This window comes from Branchiostoma belcheri, unplaced genomic scaffold (assembly GCF_001625305.1).
Source record: "Branchiostoma belcheri isolate BF01 breed outbred unplaced genomic scaffold, Haploidv18h27 scaffold206, whole genome shotgun sequence".
Classification (NCBI taxonomy): domain Eukaryota; kingdom Metazoa; phylum Chordata; class Leptocardii; order Amphioxiformes; family Branchiostomatidae; genus Branchiostoma; species Branchiostoma belcheri.
Genome location: NW_017803558.1, coordinates 141,856 through 155,494, shown reverse-complemented (window position 1 = coordinate 155,494; position 13,639 = coordinate 141,856). Strand labels below are relative to the sequence as shown.

The following is a 13,639-nucleotide window of genomic DNA, read 5'->3' as shown; positions in this document are numbered from 1 at the left end:
AATGCTCATTAAAACATCAACATAAACGAACACTCTACAATGTATGAGGCACAAACTACTTGAATTGCAACTTACTTAGGTCATGACACTAGCATATACATGTATATACCTGTTGTAACATTTTTCTGAACTCAACACAGGCACTAGAAATGCAGGAAACAGTTTTTGGAAGTGTAAACTGTTACCTTTCAAATGCATACCACAAGTGCTTAATTCATAACACAAACATATTGTTTAAAGTTAATATTCATGTGGAATGTTTACTTTTTATACTTTTCGCAACAACACCAAAAAAAGCTGAAACTGTGAAAGAAAGATTTTTACTTCTATCTGAACTTTGCTATTTTGAATCTTTAACAACAGTATATTTTCTTTTTTCGTTTTATGCAAATTTACCCAAATTTATTGGTTCCAGATACAAACATTGTGTATTTCATTCTTCCAGAATTCTGGGGTTTCACAAGGGTTTAAAAAAACTGAACATGGTTAATTTTCCATTTTGCAACACTTCAAAAAGGCCTGTTTCACAGTTTGGAAGCAATACATGTAGGACTCCAGGCATGTTTCTAAACTACCAAGACGCAAGCTTTTCATCCTGAATAACTTTACATCTCACTTCTTGATGTCTAGAATGCTTATCATTCTTAGTTTCAATAAGGCAGCTGCTGTTGTTCGTGTAAAACATGTTTGTTACCTTGTTGTCCAGGTCTACAGCTACATCAAACAACTATTACAACAAGTCAACTACAGGTTTTGACATTTGCAGAAAATATAAAAATTACATTAGCAACTTGCTTGTATAGATAATATCATATATACTATGAGAACTACATAGCGGAATTCTACACAAACCACTATATGCAAAGAAACTAAATATAATTAGCATTAGCTTTACAAAATATACAGGGAACTGCTTTGTTACACAAGAGTTCTGTACATAATTTGTTCATTGAAGACAACATTTGATGTGGTCCTACAAAATTCAGTACCTATTTTTAAAAACGTTACTGTAAATATTTTGCTGACTGAGCTTGAAAACTTGGAAAACTATACTGGAAGCTGAAATGACTGATTCAAACCTATCTATGTAACAGTCTGCAAACAACTATCTTCACCAGAACTTGCTATATATTGGTACACTGTGTTTGTACACAAACTCTGTAACACAGGGATATTGGAGTGAATGGTCACTTCTAAACATATCACCATTGTTACAGGTCTGTGGATTTCCCACGGGATTGATTGTGGACTAGCAGGAAGTTGGCGGCCTTATCTACATCCCAGTTGCAGTATATGAGAGTCTGCTTGGCGTACTTGAAGTCGCCCTCGTCCATGTTGACCAGCTGTTGGAGTTTGATGAACTTGATGGCCTTGTCCACATCATATCTCATCTCACGTAACGCCATACGGCAATCCTCAGTGGAAACCTGACAGAAGAACCAACACAAAAGCTGGTATTTAGAAAGGACCCGCCTACAGAGACAAACGGAATGAACAGGTGCCAGGTTCTCCCTATGGTGGCACTTATGAAACATGCAGATGGCAGCAAGCCCATGCACTGCATGCAAAAACCCTAGCAGTTACTTCTTGAAGTGTGTGGTTAGGTTTCCCTAGAGTCTTATATATTTTGGAAGGTGGCACAGGCAAACCTTCCGAAGATAAGAAAGTATCTATTTTCTGAGAAAAAATTTATCTTCATCAGTTTATCCTAATACCCTTTATGAACCCTAGTTGATTGACTGGAAGGTCAGGCTAGGCTTGCCTGCAGTTTTCTCTTGAAAAGTTACAGTTATCTGTATAGTAAGTTTATCTGACAATTCTGGGCCAATAATCAGAACATTTTGTCTGATATTGTCAGGAAATAACTGCAAGGTTCAGATATCTAGAGTTGTTAACATTGTCCATGCTGAATATACACTACACAGCTACATTTACTTCTTCTACTGCCACATGCATGAAAAGCGGTATGGTCTAGAAATGGCCACTTCTTATGTACGCAAATCAACTCAGCAAATACAAATAAATCATGATCATGTATATGCATTTACAACATTTGTCCGGCATTTTTTTGAAGGTACTTAAATGACTGGGAGGTACTTTTTACCTCAGAACACACCAATTCAATTAATTGGATCTTGTATTCACCGGCTTCATTTTTTCCAGATTTGCGAAAAAAAATAATAATTCAGGTCCTGAATCAACTCCAAAATGCTCATATTTTTGCTCCACAGTTAAAGACAGCTCCTGGTTTTCGTAGTTGTTACAGCTTTTCCATCTAGCAATGCTGTGCTTTGATTAAAAGCACAGCATAAAGTTCAAAATTCATTGTTTGAATTATAAACCAGTGACTGGTATGTTGACATTATAGCCCCTGTCGTAGCTTTTGGGGCTCTCAGAGGATCTTCAGGTGTGTTTGTATCTTTTTATTTGTTCACTCTGTCACTTCATATTTTTCCTGGAAAAATCCAAGAGCCAACGAATCAAATTGGTGTGGCCTTGGCTTTACTAACTTCATGATGACCAAAACTAAGGAAAATATCTTTAAAAATTGCAACCAATTGTTGTGACAGAAAATCTGAGGTATTATTAGAATTTGCTCAGTTATGAAAAATGCCAGTCTGTAAGTCATTCAGGAATAATTTCTAAATATTTTAGAATGACTGTAAGTTGGTTAAAAAGTCTGATCTGCTGTACAGTTACATTGTAGGTTAATTGTTGAGAAGGCTATCCATGTTTTTTTTCCACAACAAGTGTCCCTAGTATGTTGTGGAAGAATGGGATGTGTTCTTCTCACCTTAGGGAGAACACTGTCACATTAGAATGAAAACTATGAAGAAAACAAAGAACAGAAATCAGAAGCAGTTAACTAAAAAAGTAAAGATAATAATAATAACAATAAAACAACTTTGACTGGTAAGCCATTATTAAAAACATTGTTGCTATTTATTAATTGCAATTAGTATGATGAATCTCTGAATATAGACTGAATCTCTCAATTTGAAGCTGTAAGATGCTACAATGTATATCAAGCATTAAACTCATCATCCGACAAAAGGGCAACAACATGCAATAGATCTGAAACAAAACAAACTAGCCACCAGTAGTGTGTAAATGCGAGCAATTTTAAAGTTTTTAGAAGACCGCAAGCAAAGGTCACAGGTCAGAATTGATAGTTCACACCACCTTGTAGGCCAGTCTTAGTCATACTTCTGTTTCAAGCTCCACAAAAACGCAAATTTTGTAGAACCAACACTGACAAGAGTGATGTTAGTACATGTGACAGGGACAAACATCCCCTTTGAAGTTTAGGGTTAGTTTAAACAAAAAACTACATATAGAAGAAAAATTAGCAATAATTGCACTGAGACAACAAAGAAATGATAACAATGGACGAACTGAAGGAAGTTTCCCTGTAAGTAGCATAGAGGTAAGCGTGAAACAGAAATACAGCTAATCCTGGCCCACAAGCTCAGTAGAAATGCCCATTAGTAAGGCATGCCAGTATGTGAGTGCCAAACCTGCTCCCCCACCACTCTCTGCATCTCAACTATCTCCCATCGAAGGGGTCTACGTCGAGGAATGTCTTTCTCGCGGTCTTTATTACCATTTCTGTGATGTGACAACGGCTTGCCGGTCATGTCCATGTAACCTTCATCTGTTTCTGATGTGTCTGTGGCAGAGCTGGCATTTCCCGGAGAACGATGGTACCTACGCGATGGTGGTGCCTCGTTTGCGGACTCCGCCGCGGGCGGGTTGGATGAGCAGTCCGACAGTTCGTCGTAGCTGGTGTTATCGATGGAGATGGCACTGGAGGAGCTGCTGTTCTGTTGGCTCTTCTTCAGTCTGGAGTCAGCGGTCTCACGTTTACTCCTGGGTTTACCCATAGCAAAGAAGGGATCGGCCATAAACATCTTTTGTCTAAGGAATGGGTCCTCGGGAAGCTTCTTGGCAGGCTCTGGTGCAGCTTCCTTCTTCTCTCCTTCTGGGACATAGTTCTTAAAGGTGATAGTCCCCTCAGGCGACGTGGTAAGGAAGACATTGTCGTTACCTTTAAAAGGTGAGTTGACTTCGCTATTGGTGCGACTGCGGTTGTTGCTGGGATACACAGGTGACCTTGGTGTTGTTGGAGAAGGCATCTCGGGAAGAGAAGAGGCATGTTGTAGTGATGAAGTACTCCCTGTGCCTGGGTTGTAGTAACTCTTGTCACTGGATGTGGAGGATGCTGTGGACTTTCTTGTCCTTCGACGTGGTTTGGGCCAGTTGGTCTGGATAGGCACTCTGGGTGGAAGCGGCACTGGGTTGGACAAGGAATCGCCGGACTCTGTGGATGTTGTTTCATCTGGCTCTTCTGGGACTGGCCTGGAAAGGAGTGGACTGTCCAAGGACCTTAAGCGGCCTATGGATGGACTGGAGTTGCTGTCCTCTTGGGAAGACCTATCAGAAGCACCCCTAATCCTTTCCTCCCACACCTTGGTCTCCTCCTGATATGCCACCCGCGACCTCTCCCTTGCCTCTGCTATGGAGTCAGTGGACACACCCCCAACCAATGCATCATATGCCTTTTTCCCGTCGGGGGAGATCGTTTCACATAGTTTTAATGCAACAAAGTCTGTGGGAGATTTAGGACTTCTCTGGGCATTGTCCGTACCTTTTGTTACTTTGCCCTCCTCTATTGTCTGAGACGTGAGAGATGACACCGATTTTGTTGGTGACCTTGGGCCACTGGAAACACTGCTGGAAGACTCGGTGCTTGCTGTTCTTCGGTATGTCCTTGCAGAGCTGGTTGGGACAGGGATGGATGAGGGAACCTTCTTGTCTTTTTTCTCCGGACTGGGAGGGGGTGCAGCTTTCTCCTCTTCTCCTCCAGTCTCCATGATTTTCAGCACATCATCCAGGAGAGATGGGCCAAGGTCCAGGTTCTGTGTAAGGAACATGAGGAATAAATCCAGTTTGGAAAATAATGTTGTCTGCAAATCATACCAAATAAAAATTTATCCCACTCTTACAATTTGGTAAGGCCTTTCAGTCTTTGTGATAGAATTGATAAGTAGTTGTAACAGTATTTTAGTTGGCTGTACAGAATTCTGAGACTTAATCCAATCTAAAAATGACTTTTATTTCATTTCATTTTATTTCATCAAGAAGAGCTACATGTATTATGTAGGGATTTTACACAGTTGGAGGGCTACATGTACTTACTAACTAACTATGGAATACCTATAGTTGACCTGGGCAGCGAGATACAAATGTACATGTATCCTACAGGCCAGAAGAGAGCATGCACAATCAACAATAGACTGGATACCAGGGTAGCTAATTATAAAATATAAGATCCTGTGACTGTGAGAAGCCAAGTGTTGGCTGGGTACCTACCAGGGACAGTACTGAGGTTGAGTCCTACCAGTTCGCACCATGCAGCAAGGAAGGGCCAAGGACAAGTCATGCATGCAGAGAAATAAGGAAAGAAACATGGCAGCAGAAATAAGTAAGGTGGTCATCATCTACCATGCTTGCAACAAAAGGAAACATAAACATCGAAACAGACTTTAATGAACACTGAAGTATTTTGAATAATCAAATCTCTAGCTCGTAAAATGTACAAGTCTGGCTTTTGAATTTGTTTTTGTAAGTCAAGTAACATACATGTATGTCATACAGACAGTGGAACAGTCGTAAATAAAAAAAAACACTTCAGTGTTTATTAAAGCCATGTTGCAGAAAAAAGGCCAAAGAATTTGTTCCAAAACACAAAAATGTATGAGAATGAGCCTTAATAGGATAAAAGAACAATTTACTACGAAACTGAAGGTGAATGTAGCAATAGGAAACAGCAATACAAAGATCTAGAGCAGATTATAAAAACTGATTCCAACACACACAAACACACACACACACACAAAAGATGACCTTTACAGCCATAAGTTACTAACTGACTGGTTGGATAGAACTGAAAAAAAAAGGAATGCATTGAAGGAGAAGGCCTCTGATGTTGTGTGAAGTACAGTACTTACAAAGTCATCCTTCCCGTTGGCCTCCCCTCCGCCATCACCTTCCAGGTCCAGATACTCGTGATCCGACACATCTGAGTTGACCACGTCCCCTGACAAGGCACGATCCAGAGAGTCCTGCGACTTGCTGGGAGACGAGGAAGACTGGCCAATGGGAGAAGTCCGTCCATCAAACTTGTCACCTTCAGAGAGGTGCAAGCGAGGTGGTTTGGGAGGTCCGGCCTTTTCCGGTGACTGGTCTGGGGTGGACATAGCTGAGGAATGACCATTTTGTTGTGATGCTGCTTGGTCTGAGTGCACATAAAGAAAACATGGAAATGTCTCTGTGAATAGTTTCATTAGGTTGGTAAAACAATGGACATTTTAGTTTTCTTTTTTTTTTACAACTATTATTATGAAGGCCACACCAATTTAATTTGTTGGTGCTTTGATTCGCCCATTTCATTTTTTTTTCAGATTTGCAAAATAAAAAAAAGACATTTCAGGTTCTGAATCAACTCCAAAATGCTCATATTTTGGCCCCAACAATTAAAGGGAGTCCCTTGTTCTTACAGTTTTCCATCTATCAATGCAGTGCTTTGATTAGAAGTTTGAAATTTATTGCTTGAATTACAAACCAGTCTGGTATGTTGGCTTCATGGCTCCTATCACAGCATTTGGGGCTATACTTAAGGATGCCTAGGTCTGTTTTTCATGTTTTTTCTGCCCTGTCACTTCATTTTTTTCTCTTAAATATGAGAACCAACAAATCAAAGTGGTGTGGCCTAAAAGGACATTACTTGCCAAGGTTTCATTTACTTTCTGAGCGAGATAGTAGAAGGACAAATGAAACATTTGCAGGTAACTTTCTCTTGTTTGTTGGTGGGGTGGGGATATGGCTAAGCCACAAGAACAAAACAAAATGTTAGTTGAAAAACAGGAAAACTTCAAGACTACGTATCCCATGCTTGCAAATTAATATTAAAGAAATTCGTCAATAAAACAAAGTTTCATAAATTCTTAATTCTTTGCAATCCTACTGTACAACCTTAAAATTAGTCACGCCTGCAAGAATTTACAGAACAAGTTCAGCTGACCAGAACAAAATACAAGTTCGCATAGCACACGAAACACGAAACAGATAAAAGCCATATTTACATGCAGATAAGCACTCACATGATGCACTCTTGACTGGAAGAAGATGACTGTGGAGGGAAACAAACATGGCAACACATTTTATCATCACTGATCATACATGTACCTGTGTCAAACAATATCTTTGATTACAGAGGTGTCTGTTATTCAAGGTTAATGACCTGCTTTCTAAATTTAAAAATTGTGTTCATGGTGACAAAACACCAGGCCAGTGACCTCTCACCACCAATAAATTATCAATAGTGCCAAGAGGTGGTTATAGGTCACTGGCTAGATGTAAGTGACCTCTCACCACCAATAAATTATCAATAGTGCCAAGAGGTGGTTATAGGTCACTGGCTAGATGTAAGGTTCCTGTTAACTAAAAATAATGTACCTGATATGATATTATTATCCTATACGACATACTGTATATACATGTGATGCTAATTAGATAGTGACCCACTTATCATGTTATGGTAAGAACTGCATCCCTTCCCATAATATATTCGTGTGTTCGTGTGTGTGTGTGTGTGTGTGTGTGTGTGTGTGTGTGTGTGTGTGTGTGTGTGTGTGTGTGTGTGTGTGTGTGTGTGTGTGTGTGTGTGTGTGTGTGTGTGTGTGTGTGTGTGTGTGTGTGTGTGTGTGTGTGTGTATGTATTTTTGTGTGTGTGTGTGTGTGTGTGTATACATACATACATACATACATATATATATATATAATATAATGTATATTATTGGTGGATCATTAATAGTACACCACTTTCTTCTTCTGTATCTGTATCAGTATACCCAGTATAACCGCCCTTCGCTGTAACACATGCTTATGCAGCTATGGAGGCTTGTAATTGGTCCACAAAGCTGGTATAATACTGTATGTGGAAATGACAAAGACAATTAAGACAATTAAAAGAACAAAACTACTTCCAGCTTTTGCAATGTCACAATAGTGAAACACAGTGATTTTATTTCCGTGGACAGGTTATCACTTGGCTGTGAATTCATGACACTGCGAATATTCATCCCTTGTACATGTATAACTACTGCATTCCAGGTACGTTGCCCTGTGAATGCACACAGTGCATAATAAATATTTGGAAACCATTCCTTCCCTCCTACAACTGTGAAACACCACGAAAAGATTCACCATTACAATAACAGGCAAATACTTGAAAATGGTGATTATATCTTACTATTTGTCCTTGATAAATGAAGTGTCACCAAAGGCATCCTGTTGTCCTCTCAGTCCTATGTGCATGGTGTGCTTAAAGTCCCCCATAGGTCCACTGATCATATCCCTGGTGATTGTCAGGGAACTGAGAAAAAATTGGCATTAAAGAAGATTCTGTACAAATATACAAACATGTAAGATTCTCTAGGAATACGAATGATAATTACATGTACAGATTAAAACATGATTGAATTAGGCCTTACAACAGTTTTATACCACAGTGCACTGCAATTTTTTCGTATCAAAGTGTTTTTTGGTCATACTCATACTAAAATGTCTGTAACAATCTTGAATATTGGATTGAGTTTCAATTATGCTGCATTACATTGGACTTAGCATGACTATGTTACTAACTTGTGCCACTACCACAGAAATTCTGCAATCAATATATTGGTACTATGGTAGTATACACAAGGTAACATCAGAAACTCCAGGAGGAATTTCACCAACAAAAGTCCTGATATGACAAGTAATAATGTGATGTTTTTCATTAGAGTACGACATCAATCTTGGTGAAAGTGTAGAAAAATTGTATTCCTATTCCATTGCACCTGCAACATTTGTGACAGAAATTGTATTTTTCAGTTATACACACGTATAATGTCCTTGATTTTTCTTAATTGATATATAATGAAAAAGAAGGAATGCATAAAGAGAAAGGCACAACTTGAAAGTATTAGCTATAGCAAGGCAACAGTACAATGTAGTATACTATATAATGCTATTAAAGCATGTATATATCAGGACTGCTACCATATCTATGAGTTGGGGTGGGGGTTGTGGTAGCTGATTAAAGATAATATTAGAGAGGGCATCCTTTGAACCTTATTCCATTCTTTGCTGCCTTCTTATGTAGTCAACAACTGGTGACCTTGTGTATGACCTTTGAATGTTGCCCTCCACCGCCAACTTCAAACGTGGATGCACACTCACCCTTCTTTCCCTACGGCACCCCGTTTACTGGTGCCGGCCCTAATGGACGCGAGCATGCTGTGTAAAGGGTCAAATGCAACTGTAACATCATTGATGCCTGATCTTGTGAAACAATGTTAAAGATGACTTAATGGTTTGATGGCTTCTGTCCTATGGTGGTATGGATGTGATTATACATGTAGTTATTCCGGTGGAATATTAAGACATCTCGATGTACATGGCCGTATTTCCTTAAATGAATTAACATTTGTTTATTGCAAATTCATGGCCGAGGGCTGATTGCAAAATTAATACAAATTTCATACAAGAAAGTAATTCATAACTAAACACAAAAAGTAAAAACTATGGTAACCGTAACTCTTAAGTCTAGTGGATTTGACTTCTTCAATCATAACATTGCATGAAGAGTGGAATTAATTGGATTAAAAACTTGTTATGTTAGATTCCACTACCTGAAATTCTGAATGCAATAAATTGGAAAAAATGTGAAAACCACAAGAACAGAAAAAAAAATTAAAAAGTGATTTGTTTTATATGTTAGTGCTGCCTTCACTGAAATGGAACGACTGCCTACGTGAACATAACATATAACATTTACTTAACATTGAATGATATTACATAAAATATAATATTAATTACAAATTGATCTGCTTATAGTGCTCATTCACCACACGTCATCATGACGTCATCATTCCTATGTCTAGTGCGACGCCATTTTGGGGTCAATCTCTACAGTGAGTTTCTCAGCCTTAGATCTATAATGGCTGCCAAAAGTTGGTAAACTGTTTTTTGTCCAACTACACGAAGAGTTGACCACCTCTCGTACTACAGCTTTACCAGAACAAAATGAAATATGTTGAGATTGACCCATTCTGCTGAGTTTTGATCAGTTTGATCGAGACCGGCATCTACCCCATTGACTTTGCTTCATATTTGGCACTAGACACAAGTTTTTACACCCCCCAGGAACGGTTCAAACCCTTTAAGGCTAAGAGTCTGGAAGGGATGCGTTGTATCGGGGTGTGTAGAGAGTGTTGGGGGCAGTTGCGTGGTGACAAGTACGTTGTGGTCATGATAGTCAAAAAGGTCACAAAGTTGGAACAGCCCCGGACTCAATGTCTGGATAATCACAAGTGAAGCCAGGGCCATCCTCAGTCCGCACTACCATGACATGTGTGGCTGGACAAGGTGTCGATACATGGAAATTTACCAAAGAGTTAAGGGACAGATAGCTCCAACAGATTTACCGTGTTCATGGCAACGTTGCCATCTACAGCCCCCTCCACTTCCCATCAGTATGAAAGATGAAAGCCAATCTTGAGACTAGTGGACACGGAGCCAGAACAATCCCAAGGGCAATGTTACTAACAAGATTACAAGAAGAGTGTCTGAAATGTAGATTCTGGCCAAAACTATATGCAAATATCGCCATATGAGTTTGCATACCGTGCCACAGCGATAGGCACCATGCTGCACCCCAACATGGCGGACAATGCTCATTGTCAGGGGAAAAGTCACGTGGCAATTTGTGGTGAATAAGCCCTATAATTATTATACTTACTGACTATACATCATGTACCTCAGATGTTAGATCATTTAAACTATTTGGTCCAAGAATCATAGCCTGGGTACCATCCAACTTGTATGCCGGGGCTCCCACACTCGCTTTCCTAAGAAAAGGGAAGCGAGTGTGGGAGCCCCGGCATACAAGTAGGATGGTACCCAGGCTACAAGAATCACTGTCAAACTTTGAACTTGAATTCCAGGAACTCATACCTTCGCCAAATGTTAACCTTGAATCGACGTTGACAAATCATGATTTTCATTATGAAAACAGGATCGTCATCATTTGCATGAATCATATTCTCAACCTAATGACAGCCTTATCTTATGAAAAAGGGTGATTTATTTATCAAATTATGCAAATGGAGTGCAGATTTGAATAAGGTATATTTAGTGATGTTATGTTTAGTGACTTTCACCACCTACATGTATATTACCACCACCATATTCACCTTGACTTACTTCCATATGCCACAAGTATAAAATTTCCAGCAGTTGCATCATGGAATTATAGGTTATTCTTATTTTTTTATCAATCAATCGGCTCAAATACGCCCCAAATTATCTCAGCAATTTATCAGCGTTTAAAAGATATTCATTTCCAAACATTCCTTTCCGAAATCCACAACGATAATAAAGTTGCTAATTCAAAAAATAAACTTCGAACATACAGATTATTAAAACACTCATATAATGAAGAAGATTATCTTAAGATCGCAAATGTACGTCACAGATCTGCCATTACTAAACTAAGAATCAGTTGTCACAATTTGCGAATTGAATCAGGAAGACATAACCGCACTCCTCTAGAGCAAAGAATCTGCCAATATTGTAGTTTAGGTAAAGTAGAAGACGAGGTACATTTTATTGTGGATTGTTCCATGTATGACAGCGAAAGAAACGTTCTTTTCGATTTTGTGTCAAGCAAATACTCCCAATTTAAGTATTTGAATAGTATAGAGAAATTTATATTCCTTGTAGTCTTTAACAAACCAGCTCTAACTACTCATACATCCAACTACATTTATAAGATTACCAGAAAGCGAGATGAAGTTGAACGTACTTGTGTACTATAGCTGTTTTATTATCAACATTGATGATGTACTTTGTCAATATGTGACCTGTCTTTAGCCCAGTGGGGCAAAATGTACAATAAAGGTCTTCATTCATTCATTAATTGTGCAAATTGGGTCCTCATTTGCATAACCAATATCTGCTAATGTTTTTCTCGTTCACAACTACATACTCTCATGTCCCGAATGAACGTACCGGTACGTTTTTTTTTTTCGGCCCAAACGTCCACCCGGTACGTTCTTATTAGGGACGGTACATTTATAAATTTTTGGAAAAAAATTGTCAGTACCTGTATTCAGAAAGGCATTAAAAATTTAACAAATCTTAAACGTGAAGGCGTAAAGTTTGACGCATACAACCCCCAGAAAATGTCATGTTCCGACAGTAACGTTCCTGCCGCAGGTCCACCCCACACAGTTTCAGACTCAAATAAATAACGCGCCCCTTCTAAGTACAACCGTTGCCAAAGTTAATATTCATTTCAGAGAAGAGTTGCATAAAGTAAAAAGAGATTTAGGCTGTGTACTAAGGAATTGTGTGGTAATTGCCACAGTTACGTAGCGGAAAACGTTTCATGTTCCGGCTTGTTTTCGTCGCCGGCTGCAGCTGGTCGCGCGCATGCTGCTGCTGCGCTAGTATCGGCGGCTCCGACGGAAAAATAATTCATCCCCGGAAGAAATGTTACGCATAAAAATAACAACTGTAACTGATTTTCCTTGTTTCATGAGTTTTTGAGGCCGCAAAATGTTCAAAACGGTTGAAATTTGTCCAATTTGTCCAAAAAAACAGCGCGAAGCAAAGTGAGAAAACATGGCTGACGCCCAAAACAAAAGTGGTCAAAGGTCAAGTTAGCATCCAAACGTACAAGATATTACTGCTAAAACGATACTTTAAACGCATGAAAAAATTTTTTTTCCACAAAAAAAAAAGAAAATAATACAAATTCAGGCATATTTTTAGAAGGTTAATTTTCAAACGTTAGCGTGATATTTTTCAAAATAATTGGTTTCTAGTTTCAGAATATAATTGTTTATAAGAATGGTTGCTATGGATGCTATGAAGTATGGGAGATACAATGTATTATTATAACTGTTATATTAGAGATTATGATCATGCCTACCGCGGTTCGAGTGTTTTCTCAATAATTATTTTTGAGTTTATAGAGAATAATTTAGACATAATCACATTTTTGTTTGTTCAGCTGTGTCAATATGTGATTTTGTTTGGGAAATGTTATTGGGTTAAGTTAGGTTTAGTGTCAGTATTATATATATATAAACACCTTTAGAATGCTCCAAGTTCCAGGTAGTAAATACATGTACAGTTTGTATCATGTATTTTTCACTTGTTGAACTTGTGGAAGCACCGTTGGCCCCCGGTTAGGGGTCATCCGGGGAACCTATGCCCAATTTTTTCAAAATTAAGGATCCTAATACAATTTTTTTTTCAAACATGAAGTATATTTATACAGTATATTTATATTCCTAATCAAAAGTAACAGTGAAAGATTTGCCCATACATTGGTATTGAAATAAAGAGCACATTTTAGTTACCGTTCACCTGTCAATTTGGTCATTTTCCGGGGGGTACGTTTATTCCGGAGGGTATGTTTATTAGACTTTGAAGATTTGTCCAGGGGGTATGTTTATTCTGGGGGTATGTTTATTCGGGACATGAGAGTATGTCACAAGTTTGAATAGTCCTATAATGGAAGCCA

General features: G+C 38.7%; 1 protein-coding gene across 1 annotated transcript in view; it reads right to left on the bottom strand.

The window, feature by feature from the left end:
* Nucleotides 1-6: 6 nt before the first annotated feature.
* The window catches only part of LOC109469519 (ack-related non-receptor tyrosine kinase-like), a 69,638-nt gene continuing 56,005 nt past the window's right edge, over nucleotides 7-13,639 (bottom strand). Inside the window, exons 11-16 of the mRNA XM_019768041.1 lie at nucleotides 9,286-9,397; nucleotides 8,315-8,437; nucleotides 7,164-7,192; nucleotides 6,012-6,298; nucleotides 3,519-4,919; nucleotides 7-1,427 (exon numbers count right to left, since the gene is read on the bottom strand). Coding sequence (XP_019623600.1) covers nucleotides 1,212-1,427; nucleotides 3,519-4,919; nucleotides 6,012-6,298; nucleotides 7,164-7,192; nucleotides 8,315-8,437; nucleotides 9,286-9,397 — 2,168 coding nt within the window. The 3' untranslated portion in view covers nucleotides 7-1,211. The remainder of the gene's footprint in view (nucleotides 1,428-3,518; nucleotides 4,920-6,011; nucleotides 6,299-7,163; nucleotides 7,193-8,314; nucleotides 8,438-9,285; nucleotides 9,398-13,639) is intronic.